This window comes from Dreissena polymorpha, chromosome 2 (genome assembly GCF_020536995.1).
Source record: "Dreissena polymorpha isolate Duluth1 chromosome 2, UMN_Dpol_1.0, whole genome shotgun sequence".
Taxonomy (NCBI): Eukaryota; Metazoa; Mollusca; class Bivalvia; order Myida; family Dreissenidae; genus Dreissena; species Dreissena polymorpha.
Genome location: NC_068356.1, coordinates 58,332,296 through 58,354,969, shown reverse-complemented (window position 1 = coordinate 58,354,969; position 22,674 = coordinate 58,332,296). Strand labels below are relative to the sequence as shown.

At 35.5% G+C, this 22,674-nt stretch overlaps 1 protein-coding gene across 1 annotated transcript; it reads left to right on the top strand.

Moving 5' to 3' along the window:
- Positions 1 to 6,154: 6,154 nt before the first annotated feature.
- LOC127869756 (uncharacterized) lies at positions 6,155 to 18,922 on the top strand. Its single transcript, XM_052412417.1, has 4 exons — positions 6,155 to 6,343; positions 7,685 to 7,810; positions 9,422 to 9,484; positions 18,849 to 18,922. Exons 1-4 carry the CDS (start codon positions 6,181 to 6,183, stop codon positions 18,920 to 18,922), a joined length of 426 nt encoding a protein of 141 aa, XP_052268377.1. The 5' UTR covers positions 6,155 to 6,180.
- The last annotated feature ends 3,752 nt before the right edge of the window (positions 18,923 to 22,674 follow it).

Genomic DNA, 22,674 nt, shown 5'->3' with positions numbered 1-22,674 from the left:
CTTTCAGTAATGAACGATGGTGTCATTTTAAGAGTCATTTACTGTGGCCATAGTCGACTTGCAGTAATGAACGATGGTGTTATTTTTAGGGTCATTTACTGTTACCATAGTCGACTTGCAGTAATGAACAATGGTGACATTTTAAGAGTCATTTACTGTGGCCATATTCGACGTACAGTAATGAACAATGGTGTAATTTTAAGATTCATTTACTGTGGCCATAGTCGACTTGCAGTAATGGACAATTGTGATATTTTAATTGTCATTTACTGTGGCCATAGTCGACTTCCAGTAATGAACAATGGTAACATTTTAAGAGTCATTTACTGTTGCTATTGTCGACTGGAAGTAATTATCGGTGGAGTCATTTTAAGAACCATTTACTGTGGCCATAGTCTGCTTGCAGTTATGAGCAATGGTGTCATTTTAAGATTCATTTACTGTGGCCATGGTCGACTTGCAGTAATTGACGATAGTTTCATTTAAAACGTCATTTACTGTGGTCACAGTCGACTTCCAGTAATAAAAAATGGTGTCATTTTAAGAGTCATTTACTGTGGCCATAGTCGACTTGCACTAATGAACAGTGGTGACATTTTAAGAGTCATTTACTGTGGCCATAGTCGACTTCCAGTAATGAAATATGGTGACATTTTAAGAGTCATTTACTGTGGCCATAGTCGACTTACAGTAATGAACAATGGTGTAATTTTAAGATTTATTTACTGTGGCCATAGTCGACTTGCAGTAATGGACGTTGGTGTCATTTACTGTGGCCATAGTCGACTTGCAGCAATGAAAAATGGTGTCTTTTTAAGAGTCATTTACTGTGGCCATAGTCGACTTGCAGTAATGAACGATAGTGACATTTTAAGAACTTTTTGCTGTGGCCATTGTCGACTTTCAGTAATGAACGATGGTGTCATTTTAAGAGTGATTAACTGTGGCCATAGTCGAATTGCAGTAATGAACAATTGGGTCATTTGCTGTGGTCATAGTCGACTTGCATTAATGAACAGTGGTGACATTTTAAGAGTCATTTACTGTAGCTAAATTTGACTTGCAGTAACGAAAAATTGTTTCATTTTCAGAGTCATTCACTGTGGCCATAGTCGACTTGATGAAATGAACAATGTTGTCATTTTAATAGTTATATACTGTGGCCATAGTCGACTTGCAGTAGCGCTCATCACATGCACGCGCACTATCAAGTTGCCTGATTATATATTTATTATCGATGTACATTAAACTTATTTATAAACCATACGTGTAGTTTATTTATTTATTAAGTACACTATACACATCCATAGTTGACCATTGCAGATAGTAGAAGACTAGTACGAGTACATATAATTTAATTCGTATTTTAGAATGAAATTTATGTTATTACTATTTACTTTTTTTTCTTTTAGTCCTCCGACGTCTTTCTAAAACTAAATGTTCCATAACCGGTCTTTCTCTTCCATAACCGGTCTTTCTCATCTATGGCCATTCAATTATTTTCCATAGCCGAAACAGCCAATCGAAACAGCGAATGGAAATTCAGGAAAATGGAAAAGAGTGTTTCCCGTTGACTCATGGACAAATATTGAGAACTCTATCTGCGCATGCGCATGATATCCAATCCGAATTCAACAATCTCTTGCACGACGGTTACATTACATTCACCTCTGTGTTGGGCTCAGAACGGACTATTGTTATTAAAAGCGTCTCATTTATGTCATGATCATTCCAAGCGTTCATCATTGAGGTTACAGAATACTAAATAATCTCTTGCACGACGGTTACATTGCATTCACTGCATTAAAGAAGACCATCCCATACCATGATATCTTATATCAGTCTTAATTCATTATTATAAAATTGATATGTTTTTTTATGTTAAGAATCCAACATACATACACACGTCGAAGCAATGCGTAACGTCATTAAAAAAAATATGTTCAATTGTTTACATTTGTGAAGTGCGTGGAATGATTCCATCTTCGTAAATGGGCAATACATTAGTTCCAAAGAGTTGCATTAAAACTCGCAAGTTTTTGCACGATTTATCGTACATTTAAAAGTCATATTTCTTAATTTAATGCATGTGATCTTAAATATCCAATCTAATATACGTTGAATGCGTCAGTTCGGTTTTATTTATTTTATAGACAAAATGGAGGGCTGAGCCTTTCGCAGAGTTGTATGTGAGAGCAAGGAACGACAACTCTGCGTGGAGATTGCGAATTCAAGTAAAAGTTTCAAGCACGGACTCTAGATGACGCGGATCCGAAACTGAGCCACGTAATCAATATCCACACAGAGTTGTCGTTCTTTGCACTCACATGCAATGCAAAGCCGAAAAATGTCAAGAGGGTCCGCTATATACGCTGTCTCATCATAAAATTAACACCCTTTCTGTGTTATAAACCAGAGCTGAAATCGTTATTTTATTAAGCTTCATTAAAGGGGCCTTTTCACAAATTTTGGCATATTTTGAAGTTTAAAAAATTGTCATTAAATGCTTTTTACTGATAAATATAAACATTGGATTTAAAGCTCCAGTAGAAAATCAAGAATAAAATTAAAAAAAGAAAAAAAAAGTAGCCGGTACCAAGGCTCAAACCAGTGACCCCCGGAGTCCTGGAGTTAGTCTGAAGTAAAAACGCACTAGCCCTCTCGGCTATTCCGCCGTATATACACAGTTGAAGTATATATTTTATACCTTATATAAGCAATCTTCGTAGTTTCGTAAATTTAAACGACAACAACAGAAATCTCCAAACTATTCAATCGTTTCGCGTTGCAACGCTTTATAATTTTTAGGGTTTCAAATCGTCAAAAGATTATTTTGACTAATGGCTATATTTGACTTTGGTAAATGTTCAGTAATACTGTTTCCTCACAAATATCATAACTAAAACGAAAATTTGCGAATCTGAAACAACTTTTTCAATTTTGTCAATTTACCAAACCGTAAAAGATCCATTTAATAATTAGCTTTATTGATATGTTTCGTGAACAAAACATGTCAATATATTCCATAAAAAATAAATAATTATATCAAAGGAAAGTTAATGGCCGATATCTAAGCAAAATCATAATCGCCAAGACCGTAGCATCAGTTCGGTGCGTTAGAACCGCGCGCTACTTTCTTCCGCTTTCATTCCTTACTTACTTTCCAATTAAACGATTTTTTTCCATCATATGCAGAATTTTATTCTCCTAAGCATGATGTAATTTTTTAAACTGAACTCCAAATATTAACGCTACAAATCAGTATAAAGTAAGAACATGTCAACCGTAAATCTAGATTCTAAAACTCCAAAACGGTAAGATACTTGCAAAAGTTAAAGTTATAACTCGCCGGGCTGCCCAAATCAGAAGAATAACGTAATATATATTTATATATATGAAAACTACGCTACGTACGTAGGCTTCATAATGATATATATAATTTCTCAAAATCGGCCGAAAAATGAAAGTATAATTTAAAAAAAAGGCGCGAGTGGGTGCATCAAAATGTATAACAACGGCGCTTCGATGTACGCTAATTAAAAAAGATCGATAGTTATGACATTGTTTAACGCGCGGTGGTAAAACATAAAATGTTTATTTCTTGTGTTTAACTCGCTATAAATCCATTAATGACAACGGGAATATACTAAAATTATATTTTTTGTAAGAAGAATTAATAAGCAACACTATTACGTATTAACCAATAAAATCGGATGATTAGTTTTTGCATAAGATTGAATTTACTACAGTTAAGATCAAATACTCGATTCATCTCCTATCAATATACGCTCCGTTATTCAATCAATAACGACCACAAAACGAGGGAAGAATTAAAGATTTTGTCATTTTTATCGAAAGGAAACATTTCGATACTATTTAGTGAACACATGTATGGCTATATTAAGCTTAAAATATTATTACTCAATTTTTAAGTAAGTAAGTATGAAAATCTTTATATTATGGAATTTTGTATTTTTTACATGTTTATTGGAGATACTCTATAGTATCGTTGGGCGGTCTATTGGCATGACGGCATTTTTCCATATTTATCCATCGATGAAGTTGAAATATAAAAAATGTTTTATCAACATGAATTCGACGTGCAGAACACGTTCTTCATGCCTATTGATGCACATCTACCAGAGTTCTACCCTTTAACTTACCCTAAGGCTGTCGCACTAAATGTTTTTATGTTAAAATGAAAATACATATTGTGTTTTATACACCCGACGACTGATACTTAACTCGACAGTAGAAACGGTTTTCGTTCTTTGATTCGAATATAATGAATTGTATATCCGTTATGGACAGACAGACCGAATAGTTTATGAACGTATTACTTTTGTACATAACAACACATTAAAGCAGTACTAAATCATAATATATATGTACACAAACATTCGAAAAGATTTACGAAAGGCGATGGTTTTAAATGTCTAAAAATGTTCAACTATTATATGTATCATCTGTTAGAAACATATATTTTCCGATCAATAACTCGTCAACGAATTAACCGATTGGCTTGATACTTCACATGTGCATTCGCCTTGGACAGAAGATGACCCCTATTGAAATTGGGATCACTTGGTCAAAGGTCAAGGTCACTATCACACTAAGTGTGAAAATCGTTTTCGATCAATAACTTTTCAATCAATTGACCGATTGGCTTGATACTTCATATGTGCATTGGCCTTTGAAAGTAGATTACCCCTATTAAAATTGGGGTTACTAGGTCAACGGTCAAGGTCACTGTTACACATTAAGAGTACACTCGTTTCCGATCAATAACTCGTCAACTGATTCACCGATTGGCTTGATACATCACATGTGCATTGGCCTTGGACAGTAGATGACCCCTATTGAAATCGGGGTCACTAGATCAAACGTCAAGGCCACTGGCACAATAAGTGGGAAAAGCGTTTGTGATTAATAACTCGTCAACGAATCGACCGATTGGCTTGATACTTCCCATGCGAATTGGCCTTGGACAGTACACAACCCCTTTCGAAATAGGAGTCACTAGGTCAAAGGTCACTGTCACAATAAGTGTGAAAATTGTTTCCGATCAATAACTCATCAACAAATTGACCGATTGGCTAGATACTTCACATGCGCATTGGCCGTGGACAGTAGATGACCCCTATTGAAATTGGGGTCACCAGTTCAAAGCCCTGATAGGGAGGGGGCCTATGTATTCGACCGCGGAACACTTGTTTATTAATTAGATCTTTAAGTATATTTGACCTTAAACTGTGCAATTCGTACTGTGTAAAGGTTAACCGGTGTTTCATATTGAATAGCAAAATATTGTATATGTTTGTATTACAGAGCGATGTTTAACGTGAAATATAATGTTTCTGACAAACACATCTCTTGTTAATTTTGTGCTCATCTATTTTTTTAGTTATTGTCATCACCTGAGCGTCGGCGTCCGGTTAAGTTTTGTGTTTAGGTCCACTTTTCTCATAAAGTATCAAAGCTATTGCATTCAAACTGTACCTGGCAAGTTGAATTTGACCTTGACCTTTGAGAGGTCAAATTATTAAATTTTGCTTAAATTGCCATAACTTCTTTATATATGATCAGATTTGATTCATACTTTGACAAAACAACACTTACCGGTCATTCCACAATAGACTCCATCGAAACCCCGACGCTCCACCCCAGAATTCCCCCCACCCCCCTCAAAAAAAAATTTTTTTCTCCCATTTTTTCTTATTTTATGAAAGACAATCTAATAAATGACCACACCCTCACCCCCCCCCCCCCCCCCGACACCCCCTCCCCCCAAAAAACAACTTTTTTAAAAACATGGTTTTTTTTATTCTGATGCGTTTTGCATGATATATAAGAAAATTAAAGACTTTGCAAATTAAAATAATAATTACTATGCATTTAGTTTAAACCTATTTATTTTAGCTCGATTGCATCGAAAGCCTAAGGCTTCTATAAATGCTCTCGAGTCCGTTTCCTGGGCCTAGAACCAATACTTTGTGTCTTTGGGGGAGATCTAAAGAACGCTCCCACGGTGGGGATCGAACCCGTGACCTTCCGGTCGCTAGGCGGACACCATTTCCATTACACCACGGCGACCTATACAAATACTCTGCATTTGTTAAATACCATAATTGAAGTATTTTGTACTGCAGGCAAAACCTGGATTCACATTGCTCTACCATCATGAGCGAGGAAATGGTCGTCAGTCTACGTGCACCGATTATCGATTTGGCTTATGAGCGACAGAAAAAGACTTACACACGTGAACTAGCTAGGCAATTGGAGAGGATTCCTTTACTCAGTGGCGATCATCGTTGCGAACTTTCCGTTCAGCTTTTACAACAGGGTATGTTACTTTTTATGAATGATCGGGTGAATATTGATTTTGGCCTGCCTGTCTGTCTGTCTGTCTGTCATTGTGTGTGTCTGTCCAAAAACTTAACATTGGTCATAACTTTGCAATATTGAAGATAGCAGCTTGATATTTAACATGCATGTGTATCTCATGGAGCTGCACATTTGGAGTGGTGAAAGGTCAAAGTCATCCTTCAATGTCAAAGGTCAAATATATGGCTTCAAAGCGGCGCAATAGGGGGCATTGTATTTCACAAATACAGCTCTTGTTTGTTTTTACAATCTTACTTGAATTATTAAGTTGAAAAATGCACATTTTCCTCTAGTTAATCGTTATACACATGTTGTTTCATAGCCACAATTCAACATGTAGACAAAAAGTGATGATTCCTATTTATATAAATGAATTCATATTGTTATATTATAGTTTTTTACCTCCGTGTATATATTTTTCAAGATCAGATACTTATTACCTTACCATTTGATACATGGGATTTAGATCAATAGTTAAACAAACTTGTAAAACAATCAAAGGCTAAGACGATTATTACGTTTCTTTTCATTATTTGTCCCATACCGGTGAAACCGAAGATGGACTAATGGTTTGCGCTCTGTGTGTCAGTCCGTCGCACTTTTCTGGATCATGCAATAATTTTAAAAGTTCATCATATTTTTTCATGAAACTTGAAACATGGTCAGATGGCAATATGGAGATTATGTACGTCATTTCATTTTGTTTCTACGTCAAGAATTTCGGTTGCTATGGCAAGAATATACTAGAAATATCTATCTATCTATCTACTCTCTCTCTCTCTCTCTCTCTCTCTCTCTCTCTCTCTCTCTCTCTCTCTCTCTATAATATATATATGCGTGTGCGCTTAGCTACGATTCAGAATGAAGCAGACATATTGTGAAATCCCCACCCCCCCAAAAATAGATGGTTATTTCACAGTTATATACCCCATACTTTCACCGCACACATCTCCAACGTTGGAACAGTTATACATACACAGAAGGGACAGTTACATGAACATTTATTTACAAACATGAAGCCATAGTTGTATGTGGGCACGATCTGATAAGGATTCATAAATACCCTAACACTATGTTAAAGACACAGCGGAAATACGTTGGATTTAGAAGATACAGTGAAATTATGAGTATTTATGTGTTTCAAGGAAGATTATATATATATATTGTATTATTGATTTGATTACAGTTAATATATTCTGACACATGACATTGCTTTATTTATAATTGTATGTATTTAAGACGATGTACATATGTATATGTCTTAATAAACTGTCTGTTCTGTTCTGTTTATATATAATAGTGAGGCATTTGCACGAGCAGTCCATGGTTTCTGAATGTGAAAGTATTGCGTCTCTCCTTCAAAAACCAGACGAGCGATATCAACTGCGACTAGAACTTGAAACAGAAAGCTATAACTTGAACACAGGTAAGTATAAATTATGTATATTTAACATGTATATATACAATATTTTTTATATAAAAAAAATCAATAGAAATTAATACTCGCACATACCACATTTGCTCCGAACGGGAAACGTTTTATAGTTCAAACATTTCCATCATTTAAAAAAGTCCGTAAAAGAAAATCAGCAGCATTTGAATATAAAAAAGGATTGTTCGTTACACATATTACAATTACAGCAACAATCTAATGAATAATTATACGTTATACAATGCATTAAAGTTGAAACGGGGAAACTATCGTGAAGTAATTCGGAAGATGCAACTAAACTTTTGATCACACAAAACATACACTAATACACTAATATAAATGTTGAAAAATATCATACACATTTTGAAAAAATGTAAAACGGTTATTGAGCCAGACTCTGTGAAAACCGTGCATACCGACATTGCGGCATGAAAGCATGTAGAACGTTATCTAAGACGATAGTGCGAAAATCACGAGGCAACCAAAATTATTGGCTACATGTAGACGCTTGCTTTAAATTGCTTTGTTTAGATGTGTTTTTGACTATTTTAACATTCCCTACATTATAATGAATTAATAATACCAAAAAGAACATTTTATTACGAGATAGATCACAGTATATTTAAAGTCGTTTTATTCTTGGCAAAGGGTGTAAACACATTGTTATGAACACTTTTCAGTTTATGAATATAATAACTGTCTTTTAAGACAGTTAATTAATGTCTTGTCACAGACATTCAAATTCTTGTTAGTTCCATATAAAGATGCTTGAAATGACCGTCGGTCGAAAACAGCAACATGGAAAGATGGTTGTTAGAGTGAAATATAATAATCTGATGCAAGATACAGCGTCAGGTGAATATATAGTATTCTTGGCATCTCATTAACTCATTCATGCGAAAAAAGATAAACATATACTGCCAGACGGGCAAAATAGGGCAAGCTTGCGCGAAAACCAGTGCTCCTCGAACAATTTCGAAATTACAATTCTCTGTCTTACGCTAATGGCGTAATTGGGGAGGAGACATTTGTTCTGCTGTAAGTTAGATTAAATACCCAATAAGGACAGCCTATCTTGGTAAAAGACTTTGTTATGCAAAGCGGACCACACATGTCAAAAAAGATACTGTATGACGTCTTCTGTACAAAAAAGGGTTTCACCTATCAGGTTGCTTTTCTTATAAGCAAATCTGTAAATGAGAAGTTGTTTAAGACTCTGGTTCTAAGAAAACAAGAACAAATAAAACCATGACCCGCTATACATTTGTTCATTTCATTATATATTATTATTTTGATTAATTTTTATCATAAAAACCAAAGTTTATGTGTTAAGCCTATTATATATATATATATATATATATATATATATATATATATATATATATATATTTAGACGAAATAAAAATTGTCCATATTTATGTACCGACTGAAAAACGGTTTTCTGTTTTACGATTAGGAAAAAAATATTGTATCAAGATATAAAAAAAGGAAAAATCGGAAGGTGTGTCATTTTACACGCTGTTTACAGATTCTGGATCTCGTAAAAATAATTATATGTACGATATGTAAGAAATAATTATATGTACGGTGTTTTGTAATTTTCAGTTCAAACCTTAGCGAACAACCACTTTATGGAGCGTTTTGATGCGTCCACATCCGCAGAAACAGGTATACGTATCACATGTGGAGATATGAACTATGAACATGTTTTTTTTTCGTCCGACAAAAATTGCTATGGATGCAAAACTAGTTTAACACTAAACGCAGGATCTTGTGATAACTAAAATTAAGTTGATTAATCTTTCTTTTAGGCAAGAGATTCATATTGGAAATTTGCGCGTTATTACAGTTCGTTTCGTCAGAAACTATAGTTGCTATGAATAAAGATGTCATAGATGCAACAATAATCAAAAGCGTAAATCTTGATTCTGTGATAACTGAAATAAAACTTCCGTCCAAAAAATCTGGATTCTCAAAAGTTCTCAAAGGGAAGTGTTCAAATATTGTAGAAATTACGTTTTCCAATTTTACGTCACATTCACAAATAAAAAGAATACTGTAAATCAGGCGACGGGATAACACTCATGACGTAAACTCATACTGAACTGAAAATAAAGCTTCGTTTATAAATTATAATCATTTAAAATTTATAAAATTATAAAGCCTGAACAACGTGAAACGAATGAATCAACACAAAAGTTATATAGCCGGACCGCGCATCAACACAGGATCCTTGTATTTGTAGTCCGGCACTCTGTGGACAGAGCTACATGGCCTAGAATTTTAGGATACCGGTATATATTGAAACGTATGGGGAATCTGTTCTTACTGCGATAGCTCCGTAGTGCACTGTGTTTGGACTGAATAAAGCTCACGTTTTCCATGAATTGAACGTGGTCAGGTTTTTTGTTTTTTTAGCTCACCTGATTGCAGGTGAGCTTTTGTGATCGGTCTTTGTCCGTCGTCCGCCTGTCGTCCGTCCACATTTGTTTGTAAACACTTTAGAGGCCACATTTCTTGTCCGATCTTCAAGAAACTTGGTCAGAACTTCGAACTGGGTCATGCTTGGTCAAAAAATAGGTCACTAGGTCAAAAAAAGAAAAACCTTGTAAACACTGTAGAAGTCACATTTCATACCCAATCTTCATGTTACTTTGTCCAAATGTTTTGTTAAATGATATGTTGGCTGAGTTCAAAAGTGGTTCCGGTCCGTTGAAATACATGGCGGCCAGTGGGAGGGCAGATTTCCTTATTGGGCTATAGAGTAAACACCCTAGAGGCCACATGTCTTGTCCGATCTTCATGAAAGTTGGTCAGAAGATTTGTCCTAATGATACATCAATCGAGTTCGAAACTGGGTCATGCTGGGTCAAAAACTAGGTTACTAGGTCAAAAAAAGAGAAAAACCTTGTAAACACTGTAGAAGTCACATTTCATGCCCAGTCTTTATGTAACTTTGTCAAAATGTTTGTCTTAATGATATGTTGGTTGAGATCAAAAGTGGTTCCGGTCCGTTGAAAAACATGGCCGCCAGTGGGCGAGGCAGTTTTCCTTATTTGGCTATAGAGAAACCTTGTGAACACTCTAGAAGTCACAATTTTTGCCCAATCATCATGAAACTTTATCAAAACATTGGTTTTGTTGATATCTCAGACGAGTTCGAAAATGGTCCAGATCGGTGAAAAAACATGGCCACCAGGGGGCGGGGCAGTTTTTTCTATATGTATATAGTGAAAACATGTGAACACTCTAGAAGTCACATTTTTTGGTCCTATCTTCATCATATTTGGGACGGTGCAGTTTTCCTTATATTTATATAGTAAAAAGGGCGTGTGAACAGTCAAGAAGTCACATATTTGCCCAATCATCATGAAACTTGGTCAAAACATTGGTTTTATTAATATCTCGGACGAGTTCGAAAATGGTCCAGATCGGTGAAAAAACGTGGCCGCCAGTGGGCGGGGCACTTTTCTCTATATGTACATGTATATAGTGAAAACATGAGAACACTCTAGAAGTCACATTTTGGCCCAATTTTCGTGAACATTTGTTTCCTAGGTACGAGAGTTGAGTTCGAAAATGCTACCGGTTCGTTGAAAAACATGGCTGCCAGGGAGGGGGGGGGGGTCGCATTTTCCTGATATTTATATAGTTAAAAGATCGGTCTAAAAACATGGCCGCCCGGGGGGGGGGGCAGTTTTCCTTATATGACTAAAGAGAAACCTTGTGAACACTCTAGAAGTCACATTTTTGCTGAATCATCGTGAAACTTAGTCAATACATTGGTTTTATTGCTATCTAAGTTAGAAAATGGCTCAGAGCGGTGAAAAAAACACACATCTCACCTGATTGCTCAGGTGAGGTTTTAGGATCGGTCTTTGTCCGTCGTCCATCCGTCCACATTTGGTTTGTAAACATTTTAGCATTTACATTTCTCGAGCATTCTTTAACAAAGTTGCTGAGAAGCTATACGGCCACAAGATCTCAGTCAAGTTTGATAATGAGCAAAATCGCATCATAAATGGCAGAATTATTGCCCTTAGATTGTCAAAATTGTCATTATATAATACAAAATCCTTGTAAACACTCTAGAGGTCACAATGTTGTTTCAGATTTTATGAATCTTTGTCATAATATTTATTTTTGTAAGCAAAGTTTGATGTTTGGTCACGAAGGGTCAAAATATAGGTCACCAGGTCTAATCTTACAAAAACCTCGTAAATAATTTATACCCCCGAGTTTTGGTTCAATAATGATGAAACTTGACCAGGATGTTTGTCTGGACAATATCTAGGTCAGTTTGACGTTTGGTAATGTGGGGACAAAATCTAGGTCATGGGGTCTAATCTTACAAAAAACTTGTAAACACACTAGAGGCCATAGTTTTGGTCCAATAATGATGATACTTGACCAGGATGTTTTTCTTTATATCTAGGCGAAGTTAGACATTGGGTCGTGTGGGGTCAAAATCTTGGCCACGAGGTCCAAATCTTACAAAAACCGTGACAACACACAAGAATTAGCATTACTTGCAAATGGACAGTACTCAATCAGAAAAATCATATGCTCACACTGCAAAATTAAACAGAAGAGAACCAATCTAATATGCTCTAGAGTACTGAATTTTCAACTAAGCAATGAACAAGGCCTTGTAAAAAAGGTCAGCAATCTAGGGCCATCTTGGGCCTCTTGATAATAAAATACACGCACCTTAAATTTTATAGGGAGAATTTTTAAAGCGATTACTAGTATCGTTAATTACGTGTGTTCAATGTATTTTGTTTCCAGTAGTTTCGATTTACTTGGCGAGAATGCAAGCCATAAGGGACCGCTTTAGTCGGAAAATGCAAGCGATGAGTGTTGGACGATGCTAGTTGAAGGTGAGCAGTTACGGGTGGTTTAGTTTTTAATTTCTTATGGCGTCATTCAGCATATTGTCCCACAGTTAATACATGTGTTATATGAATGAAGAAAAAAGAGTTTCGACTTATAGAATCCAAACAAAAGGTCATTATAATCAAAACAAAATAAATAAAGATGCGAGCGTACGTCCAGTTACATTTTTTTCTTACGAGGTACTGGATGCGTACGCTTTAAAATGCTACCGCAGTTTTCCAAGTTTTCCCTCTTTGAGATGGAGACGCATAAATGCTCTGAATGTTAGCTCAAGTTACGCGATGGTATGGTACCAATCAATCTTTAGCCATGAGAGCAAGAATACCGACAAATCTAATCTAATAATAGTTTCTATTTGTATGCTTCCCTTCGAAGAAGAGGGGCACAAGTATATTGTTTTAATGGATGTCGGTCGGTCTGTCGGAAGACCAGTTCGTTTCCGATCAATAACTCGTCAACGAATTGACTGATTGGCTTGATACTTAACATGTGCATTTGCCTTGGACAGTCGATGACCCCTAACGAAATTGGCATCACTAGGTCAAATGTCAAGGTCGCTATCACACTTTGTGTGAAAATCGTTTCCGATCAACAACTCTTCAGCCAATTGACCGATTGGCTTGATATTTCACGTGTGCATTGGCCGTGGATCGTACATGACCCATATTGAAATTGGGGTCCCTAGGTCAAAGGTCACTATCACACTAAGTGTCAAAATCGTTTCCGATCAATCTCGTCGACGAATTGACCGATTGGCTTGATACCTCACATGTGCATTGGCTTTGTACAATAGGTGACCCCTATTGAAATAGGGGTCACTAGGTTAAAGGTCTAGATAACTTTCACACTGAGTGTGAAAATCGTTTCCGATCAATAACCCGTCAACAATTTGACCGATTGGCTTGATACTTCACATGTGCATTGGACTTGGACAGTAAATGACCCCTATTGCAATTCGGGTCACGAGGTCAAAGGTCAATGTCACTCTCACAATAAGTGGGAAAATCGATTATAATCAATAACTCGTCATCGAATTAATGGATTGGCATGAAACTTCTCATGTGCATTGGCCTTGGACAGAAGATGACCCCTATTGAAATTGGGGTCACTAGTTCAAAGCCCTGTTTAGGGGGGCATATGTCTCCGACCGCGGAACTCTTGTTTTATTAAACTTCCAAAAGCTTGAATGCGGGGCTTTCTTTCTTTGATTGTTTTTATAAATTAGCCTCAAATTTCTTGATGTCTTGTGATTTAATGATCTATTTGTGTTGTCTTCAGATTGTTCTGCAGCAAAACACGATTTAATGGAAGGTGTTAACGATGTCGTCATTTACCTTTTGTTGAGACATGTCACTAAAGTGCAGGGAATGTATATCAAATGAATATCTCTTAAAATGATACATTTTTTTAAATTAAACTCTTACTCGTTATACTCATGCTCGTACATGTCTGTTAGTTCGTGAAACCTGAACAGCTTAAAGGGAAAAATCTTCAAGAATACAGGCACGTACTTAACACAGAGTAAATTCCTACTCTTCATATAAATGTTTATTTGGAAATAATAATACATCGTGTCTCATTAAGAATTCACGAATTATGTGTTCACAGATATTGAGCACCAAGTGTTCGGTAGGCTGTCGACCATGACGAATGTCTTGCTTTTCTTTTTGTTCTCTGAACATGTTGATCTATATGCGTATGCTTTACAATGTTGTACAATCATGATTATATTTGATTTAATATTAGCATTGTATACATTATTTTATTTACCGCTTAAATATATAACGATGTAGCAATTTAAATTTTAACATGTTTAACATTAAACATCTTTACCATGTTTACGATCCAAGAATTTTATTAATGAAAACGCTAAAGAAACTATTCTGATTTTTGCTGCGTACGATAATTTACAATGTTATCTAACCTTTTAAACATGATTTTTATTTTTGAATGTATTTTTATTTCTGATTTTTTTAATTATTCAATTATATATAGATGAAATTTGCATTAACATAGATATCCGGGCTTAGTGGACGCGTTAGTTCGGTGACGTTGGAATCACTTGTCTTTTACCATTTATTATCATCTGCTTTGGATTAACAGAGCGTTAATCTAGAATGACATCGCTGCATTATTGTTAATATGCTTCTATGAAGTATTTTCTTAAATAATCTTGATATTTCACACCCTTTCTAAAATTATATAGCTAATATTGTTTAACTATTTAAAAAAAATATGTGATAAGAAATCGACTGTTTTAACCAGTGTGCTTTTATGATTGTTATCAAAACATTTATGGTTGTTCATGGCTGAAATTAAATACAATTATTGAGTATTAACATTGTTCATGGTTCATATAAATTGTTCATGTTTTAATAGTTTTTTTTCGGTATAATAAAATGAATATAACATGGCTGACAGGGTGACAGTAAATTTGTCAACATTCGGAAAAATACTGTCAACCTCGGCGAATTCTCAAGTACTCAAATTTACTGTCACCCTGTCAGCCATGTAATATTTATATAATGTAATGTCTACTGCTGATCGAGCTTGCAAAACACAATGAGATAGTTCGAAACAAAATATAATTATGCATGTGCAATTTTTATCTTCGTGCCTTGGACAATATTTATGAAATTTAATGTACAGTTATTAAACTGAAATTTCATGTTAATGTTATTCTAGAAGTGCACATTTCCACATTTGTATTTATTGTATTAATTATACGCATATTACAAAGATCCATTTTATTGTAAGATTTTTTGCCATTTATATTTGATAACGTTTTATATGTGCCTTATTTGTATTATTTTGTCACAGTTTTCATGTATTTTTTTCATAGTATATTGGTTATATTGTTATGAAAACATCAAGTGCCATAATTATGCCCCCAACCCTTTTTAGGAAGCTGGGATGTATTGCATTGCACCAGTCCGTCGGTCGGTTGGTCTGTTTGAAGACCATTTGTTTTCGCGCAATATTTAAATAATGCTTTGGTATTTTATCGAGCAAATATGTATAATGTTTGCTTGGGAGTAAATAATAAAGCCAATTGATTTTTAGGGCAACAGGCAAAATTTCAATGTCACGGGGACTTGTTTCAAGAAATTCGTTACCGCACATTTTCTCCAGTACGATTGGACATTCGATCATTCAAATCGGTATGTCGGTTACTTGGTTGGAAAAAGATAAAACTTTTAAGTTTGAGGTCAAAGATAATGGTCACACAGACTTGTATCACGCTATTCGTTTCCACATACCTTTTAGATAGCATTTTGACCTGTGTTCACATTAATTGCTATCCGCGAAAATTTAGAGGATATAAAGAAGTTTAATAGTCTGGAGCCCGACATATTAAAGTTCAAGGTCAAATAGGCTGTTAAAATGAAAAGTTATTTCACACGATATCTTAAGAATTCACCGGCTCATAAAAGGATTATGCTTGTTGGTCTTAACCAATTAAAACCTCTTATGATGTTCAAATCAATCGATCAAATGTCAATAGGACGGTCGAGTTTGTTGCAAGTATGGGGGACATACATGTTTTACTAACATGTCGTGTTGATTTTGTTGTATACATACACTTGTACACTTGACCTCACCAGAGGTCAAAGATCAGATAGCTGTCTCTGAGAAAGAACAAACTAAACAAGTACATCCGAAATTATCATTAAACTTGGTAACATATTAAACCAAATGTATTCTTTAGTGCTGTTTGTCAATCCTTTTCTCTGGTCTTCCGTAGACCTGTCTGTTCGTCTGCAAAAAGTGAGATAACCAGAAAAGTACATATAGCCAAACTGGGCCCTGCTTTTTTCTGAAAAGAATCTTCGACGAAACATTGTGGAGATTATGCAAATCCTTTCGAGGGTCAGATTTTTGTCACTAAAATTGAACAACACTTAATAGTGTAATTACCTAACATATGCATATGATATTATCACGAAACTACGTATTCCCATTCGGCAATATGTTAGCCTTTTATCTGTGTCTGAATCCCTTGCTCCGCTCATCCATCCGTCTGTATTTCGTTCAACAAAATGAAATAACGAAAAATAGTAAATAGAATGGGAAAATGAAGCTTGGTTTTCTTATTTAAATGATGATAGGACTATGCATAGCGCTTATGGCAAAAGTTAAATGAGTGCTTCTAAAAACGAATTTCTCAAAATAATGCGATTTCGCGGAAGCTACATAAGATATCATATTGTAACTATGTTTAAACATGCATAGTAATGTCACGACAATATGCACTGGCTTTTTTAACAGTGTTCAATCGTCTCGTGATGCATGTAGATAAAGCAACTCAATCTTATACTGCTGTGCTCATTACACAATGGATTTAATAATGAAACAATACAAGTGCACAGATACACGGCATATGGAAAGTAATGCACGTGTTTTTATGTATAGGTATTTTTATGGTAGTGGACTCCTGTATTGCTTGAGATATGTCAGAGTATTGTTTTTACACTTTCTTTCATCATTATTGTTAATGAATTTAACTCAACTATAAACATAATAATTATGTAGCAAGTATCGATTTTAACAGACCTTTGATTTGAGTCTGTGAGTTGAGAAACCTCAACAAACAACATGTACGCACGTAGCATACGTTTACAATATAAAATATTATACGTTCATGTTGATACTGCTTCGTAGGTGTTATACATTTTCGTAACCTAAAGGTTCTGAACCTTTTATATTGTCTGATATATTCATCTTTTTCTTGCTATACATCTTCGTTTCTGTTTAATGACGTAACTTAAACCTCACTGAGTTTGCAAAAAATAGCATTACAATGCATACAATTGGTTGGATTAGTCACGCATTGATTACAGAAAGCGCATACCACATCACAATTTCTATTTGTTTTCGATTAAGTGGTCGCTAAAATAAAACTACAGCATATAGTAACTTATCGTATTGGGGTATCGAATTTATTAAACAAAATTTAGATTGGAAAACTAGTTTAGTACCTACCTACCAGTTTACAATTAGTTCGTCACGCATGACTTAACAGTTTAATTGTCGAATTACCTACCAAACAACAAATATGTACAATACGGTACAATACTACAAAAGATCAGTCGAGGGTGACCGAGCCAGAACGTTGTTTTTCTTTTATCGTGATTGTAGTGATTAAAGTAAAAGTAAAATCACGCGGTTATGACTACAAACAATGAATAAAAGACTCCATTCATCAACAGCAAGTGAAAGTTCTTTAACAGACGATAGCCGTTTAGAACCACCAGTTTTTGAAACACCCGTAACATTAAAGCAAAATAAGAGACATAATAAAAAGAAAAGGACCGACAAAGCTATATCGAACCAGAAAAGCCTGACTGATGTCATGACAAGTAAAGAAACAGAAATGCCAGCAGATCAACCGCAATCATCGATCGAGAAGCGCTTAAAAGAGATCAGCTCAAAATGTCAAATGTACTAACAAAAGATGACAGCTTAATCATAAAAAATATCATAAGGGAAACGCTCGAAGAACTTAAAGAGAAACTTCTGGGCTCAGTGGTGAAACGAATCGAAATAATCGAAGGGAATATGTTCGAACAAGCAAAAGAGGTCGAGTCGCTTAAACAACAAATCGAGGAAAAAATCTGGAAATCGACTTATTAAAACAAAAAGAACAATCTTCAGAGAAGGCGCATGAGGCCAGTCTTGACGATCTGGAACAGTACGGTCGACGAAACAGCGTTCGAATTACTGGCCTTCTGAATGACAACGAAAACCAAACTTCAAATGCCGTTGCTGAACAATCGGCTATTCTGATAAATCAAAAATTGGGAAGTCGTATAGAATATAGAGACATTGATGTGGCGCATAGGCTCATCAAATACATTCACAATAAAAACAGACCAGTAATCGTTAAATTTGTGAGACGCCAGACAAAAATACACATCATGAAAAGTGCGAAATTACTAAAGGGCACAGGAATTTTCATCAATGAAGATCTTACCTAAATAAATGCCGAGGTTCTTGCGTCGCTACGCCTGAAAGAGCCTACGCTTATAGACAGAGCATGGTCCTACGAAGTTGTTTGTTAGATACAGAGGTAGTGACCGACCTGAGCAAATAAAATCTAACCAATATCAGACTTGGCTTAGTAAGCAGTGGCCAGGAAAGGACAACACCTCGTACGCCAGGAATGTGTCATCAAGCGACATGAACCTCCCGTCACCTACACAGAAGTAACAGCGATGGTGCTCAAATAAGACTGAGATATATATCTACATCTCATTAAAAATCGACAAAAATACATATATGTTTATTTATACATAACCTATTGTAATAAACTTAGGAATAAGAACAACACAAAATTGTATACATAACCTATCGTAGTAAACTTAGGTAAAAGAGCACAACACTTTATACATAACTTATTATAATAAACTTAGGTAAAAGACACAAAATAGTAACATTAATCAACACACAATATTAATTAAAAAATATATACAAATATGCCTTGGTAACATACTTCCGGACCAAAACGTCAAGTAAAGTTGTATATTGTATTTGTTTAGAAAGCAACTGTACAATATATTTAATTTCATCACTTATCACAGTGTTCCTCATAGTTTGTTATTTTCAGAAGCAGATTTTTTTTATTAAAAGAACTGCGTTCTTATTAATTTACAAATGCATATCACTTATCACTGTGTTTCTCATAGTTTATTATTTTCAGAAGCAGATTTTTTTTATTAAAAGAACTGCGTTCTTATTAATTTACAAATGCATATAACAGTATATGGGTTTACTGTAATTTGTGTGATTCTCCCCGGTAGATCTGCACCTTCTTTGATTATATTTGTTTATATAGCTCATAACCAACTATCCAGACACCTACTCATGTTAAATAACATAACTTCCACGTTGAAGTAAATCAAGTTAAGAGTAAAACAACCATTATGTGTTGAGGATAATTATTTTGTCAATTTAGCTGTACATATTTACGTATTTTTATCCTGTGTTGAGGATTATCTTTTTGTACATTTTAGCTGTACATGTTTACTTATTTTTTATCCTAGACATATAACACATGCATTGTTATAATTACGCACTTAAGAACATTGATCTATATTTATATATGAAGCGTATGGTGCTTAGAATATACTAGTATGTATTACAAAAATACAGAAAATATGTGCTATACATACAAGTATGTGTAGTCAGTATATTGTATTTGCTATACAATTCCACTTCACGTATGTTGTCAATTAACATCTTTCTAAACCGGGCAACAGATTTTTGTAATCCTCTTGTTAATAAAAATTAAAATATTTCCCACGCTCACACACACACACTCGCATGTACACAACCAGCACACACACATGCACAAATACGCGCGCGCTCGCGCACGCACACACACGTGCACACACGCATACGAGCACGCACATCACGCACGCGAGCTCGCGCACACGTACGAACGCGCGCTCGCACACACACAAACCATATACAAACAAACACAAATACACACACGCGCGCACGAACACACGCACACGGATCACATTCACACACACGCGCATACACACACATACTAGAACCCGCGCGCACACTCCTTGACACGTACAAGCACAACACACTCGCATTTCACGCGCGCGGAACACGCGCGCACACACCCGCACGCACAAACACAAACAAACACGCTCTAATCAATCCCCCGCACAATTTTTATTGTCATATTATTATTATAAGTTATCATACAATCTACGGTGTTATATATATACGGTTTGTTCTCTCAATCACTATTTGAAGTAATTTGTGTATTTCCATTATACTGAAGTGCGCTTTTTTATGCCTCTCATGAACTGTGATTTAAGGATATTTATCTATATCTATATTTACATATGAAAGGGATATATTGTATATGCTCTTCAAATCCACTTCACTAATGCTGTCAATTAACCTCTTTCCAAACAGGGCAACATATTTTTGTAATCTTTTTTGATAATACAATTTAAAATATTTATAGAGAGTAAGACGCTCATAATTTTTGTTACATTAGTATAAACACATCTGGTGGTAATTCTAGTTCATTTTTTTCGGAACTAGATTAACTGTAGGCCAGATACAGTCGAACCGAGAATACAAGAGTAACATTCCATAGGTACAAAATGCTTAAAAACTTTTCCTTATCAAACAAAAACGTGTGAATATCCGTCACTCGATCTAATTAGTTTTTCGTTTTCGTACATTGTCAGATCGACAATGCGACGGACGTAAGAATGTACTCGTGTATATGTCTCTTAATCTCAACACATTTCGTGTTATTTTGAAATGTGCTTAACGTCTCCTAGATAACATATTACTGAAACGTGTACTGATTGCATTAATTGTGTTAAACAATAAATGAGGATATACAGATATATTCAATAGATGATTTCAAATACAATAGTTGCATAGATTCTTTTTAACTATCGTGAACCTCTTAACAAATAATAACACAACAAATGTTTGTATCAGGATAATTTTTTGTGATTGCAATAGTCTTGCTATAGTCGTTATTGTAACATAAGCTTATTAATTATTACAACGTGTCTTACGAGATACAGGTACTCACAGTGAAGAATAATAAGACAGCGAGAAGTTTGAAACACATGCATGTATACACACATACACTCACACGTATACAAACACACAAAACACACGCGCGCACTCAACCGCAGACACACGCGCATCCGCACACGCGCACACATGCATAGGTACTCACACACACACGCACTCGCGCACACACCCGCACACCTGCGTTTTTTTACACAACCAACACACGCACACATACATATACGCGCGCGCTCTCGCGCGCACACGCGCACACACGCATGCGTGCACGCACAAACACGAACTCGCGCACACACCCGCACATCCGCGTTTTTTTTCACAACTAGCACACACACAAACACATACGCGCGCGCTCGCTCGCGCGCACACACAGAAGTGCGCACACACACGCATACGTGCACACACACACGCGCTCGCGCACACACACGCACACGGGCTCACGCACCCACAACTGTACACAAACAAGCATACACTCGCACACACGTTCACACACACGCGCATACACACACACACACACAAACCCGTGCGCACACTCATTTACACGTGCATGCACAACACACGCGCATAAATCGCGCGCGCAACACGCGCGCACAATCCCGCACACACAAACACACACGCACCGAACCACCCTCCACACACGATCAAGTAGTTCTTATTATTATATTATTATTATAATTATAAGTTACCACACAATATAACGTGTTATATGTGTACTTTTTGCTTCTCAGATCACTATTCGTCAATAAGTTTGTGTATTTTCCAGTGAACGGAAGTACGTTTTTTTTGTGTCTCTATTGGGGACTTGTCGTTTATTGTTGTTTTTTTCTCATTATTGTTTTTTTTTTTCATTTCTTTTTTTTCTATGGAATATTCATCTGTTTGTATCCATAATTTTTGTTTTCTAATTTTGTTTGCATATGTAGACATCTTATGTCTTATAATAGAATCTAAATGGACATGTTTTAAAATAGAAACTTACTGGACAAACACACACAAATTATCATTTATATCACCCATCACTTTTTTAAATGATTAAATTATGTACTCTAAATGTAAAAGGGCCAAACAATAAAGACAAACGCATAAAAACTCACAAATGGTAAGACAAAAAAAATAGTATATGCCTTTTACAGGAAAGTCAGTTAACACATACTTTAGCACAAACCTTAAAAGATGAATGGGACGGAGACATCTATCTTAGTGGACAACATACTAATAAACAAGGCATTGCCTTTCTGATAAAAAAAATATAAGGATCACAGTCGATAACTTTAATAAAATAATAATTGGCAGACAAGCAAGTATATATATCAAAATACACGAAACACAATTAACATTTATCAACATTTACGGCCCTAACATAAATGATCCGACTTTTTACGAAACAT

What these genes read in the sequence shown, in the direction of transcription:
- LOC127869756 (XM_052412417.1), top strand. Translation starts at nt 6,181, where the DNA reads ATGAGCGAGGAAATGGTCGTCAGTCTACGTGCACCGATTATCGATTTG. An exon ending in AAGCTATAACTTGAACACAG is followed by an intron (nt 7,811 to 9,421) that starts GTAAGTATAAAT and finishes TGTAATTTTCAG; the next exon opens with TTCAAACCTTAGCGAACAAC. An exon ending in GTCCACATCCGCAGAAACAG is followed by an intron (nt 9,485 to 18,848) that starts GTATACGTATCA and finishes AGCAGTGGCCAG; the next exon opens with GAAAGGACAACACCTCGTAC.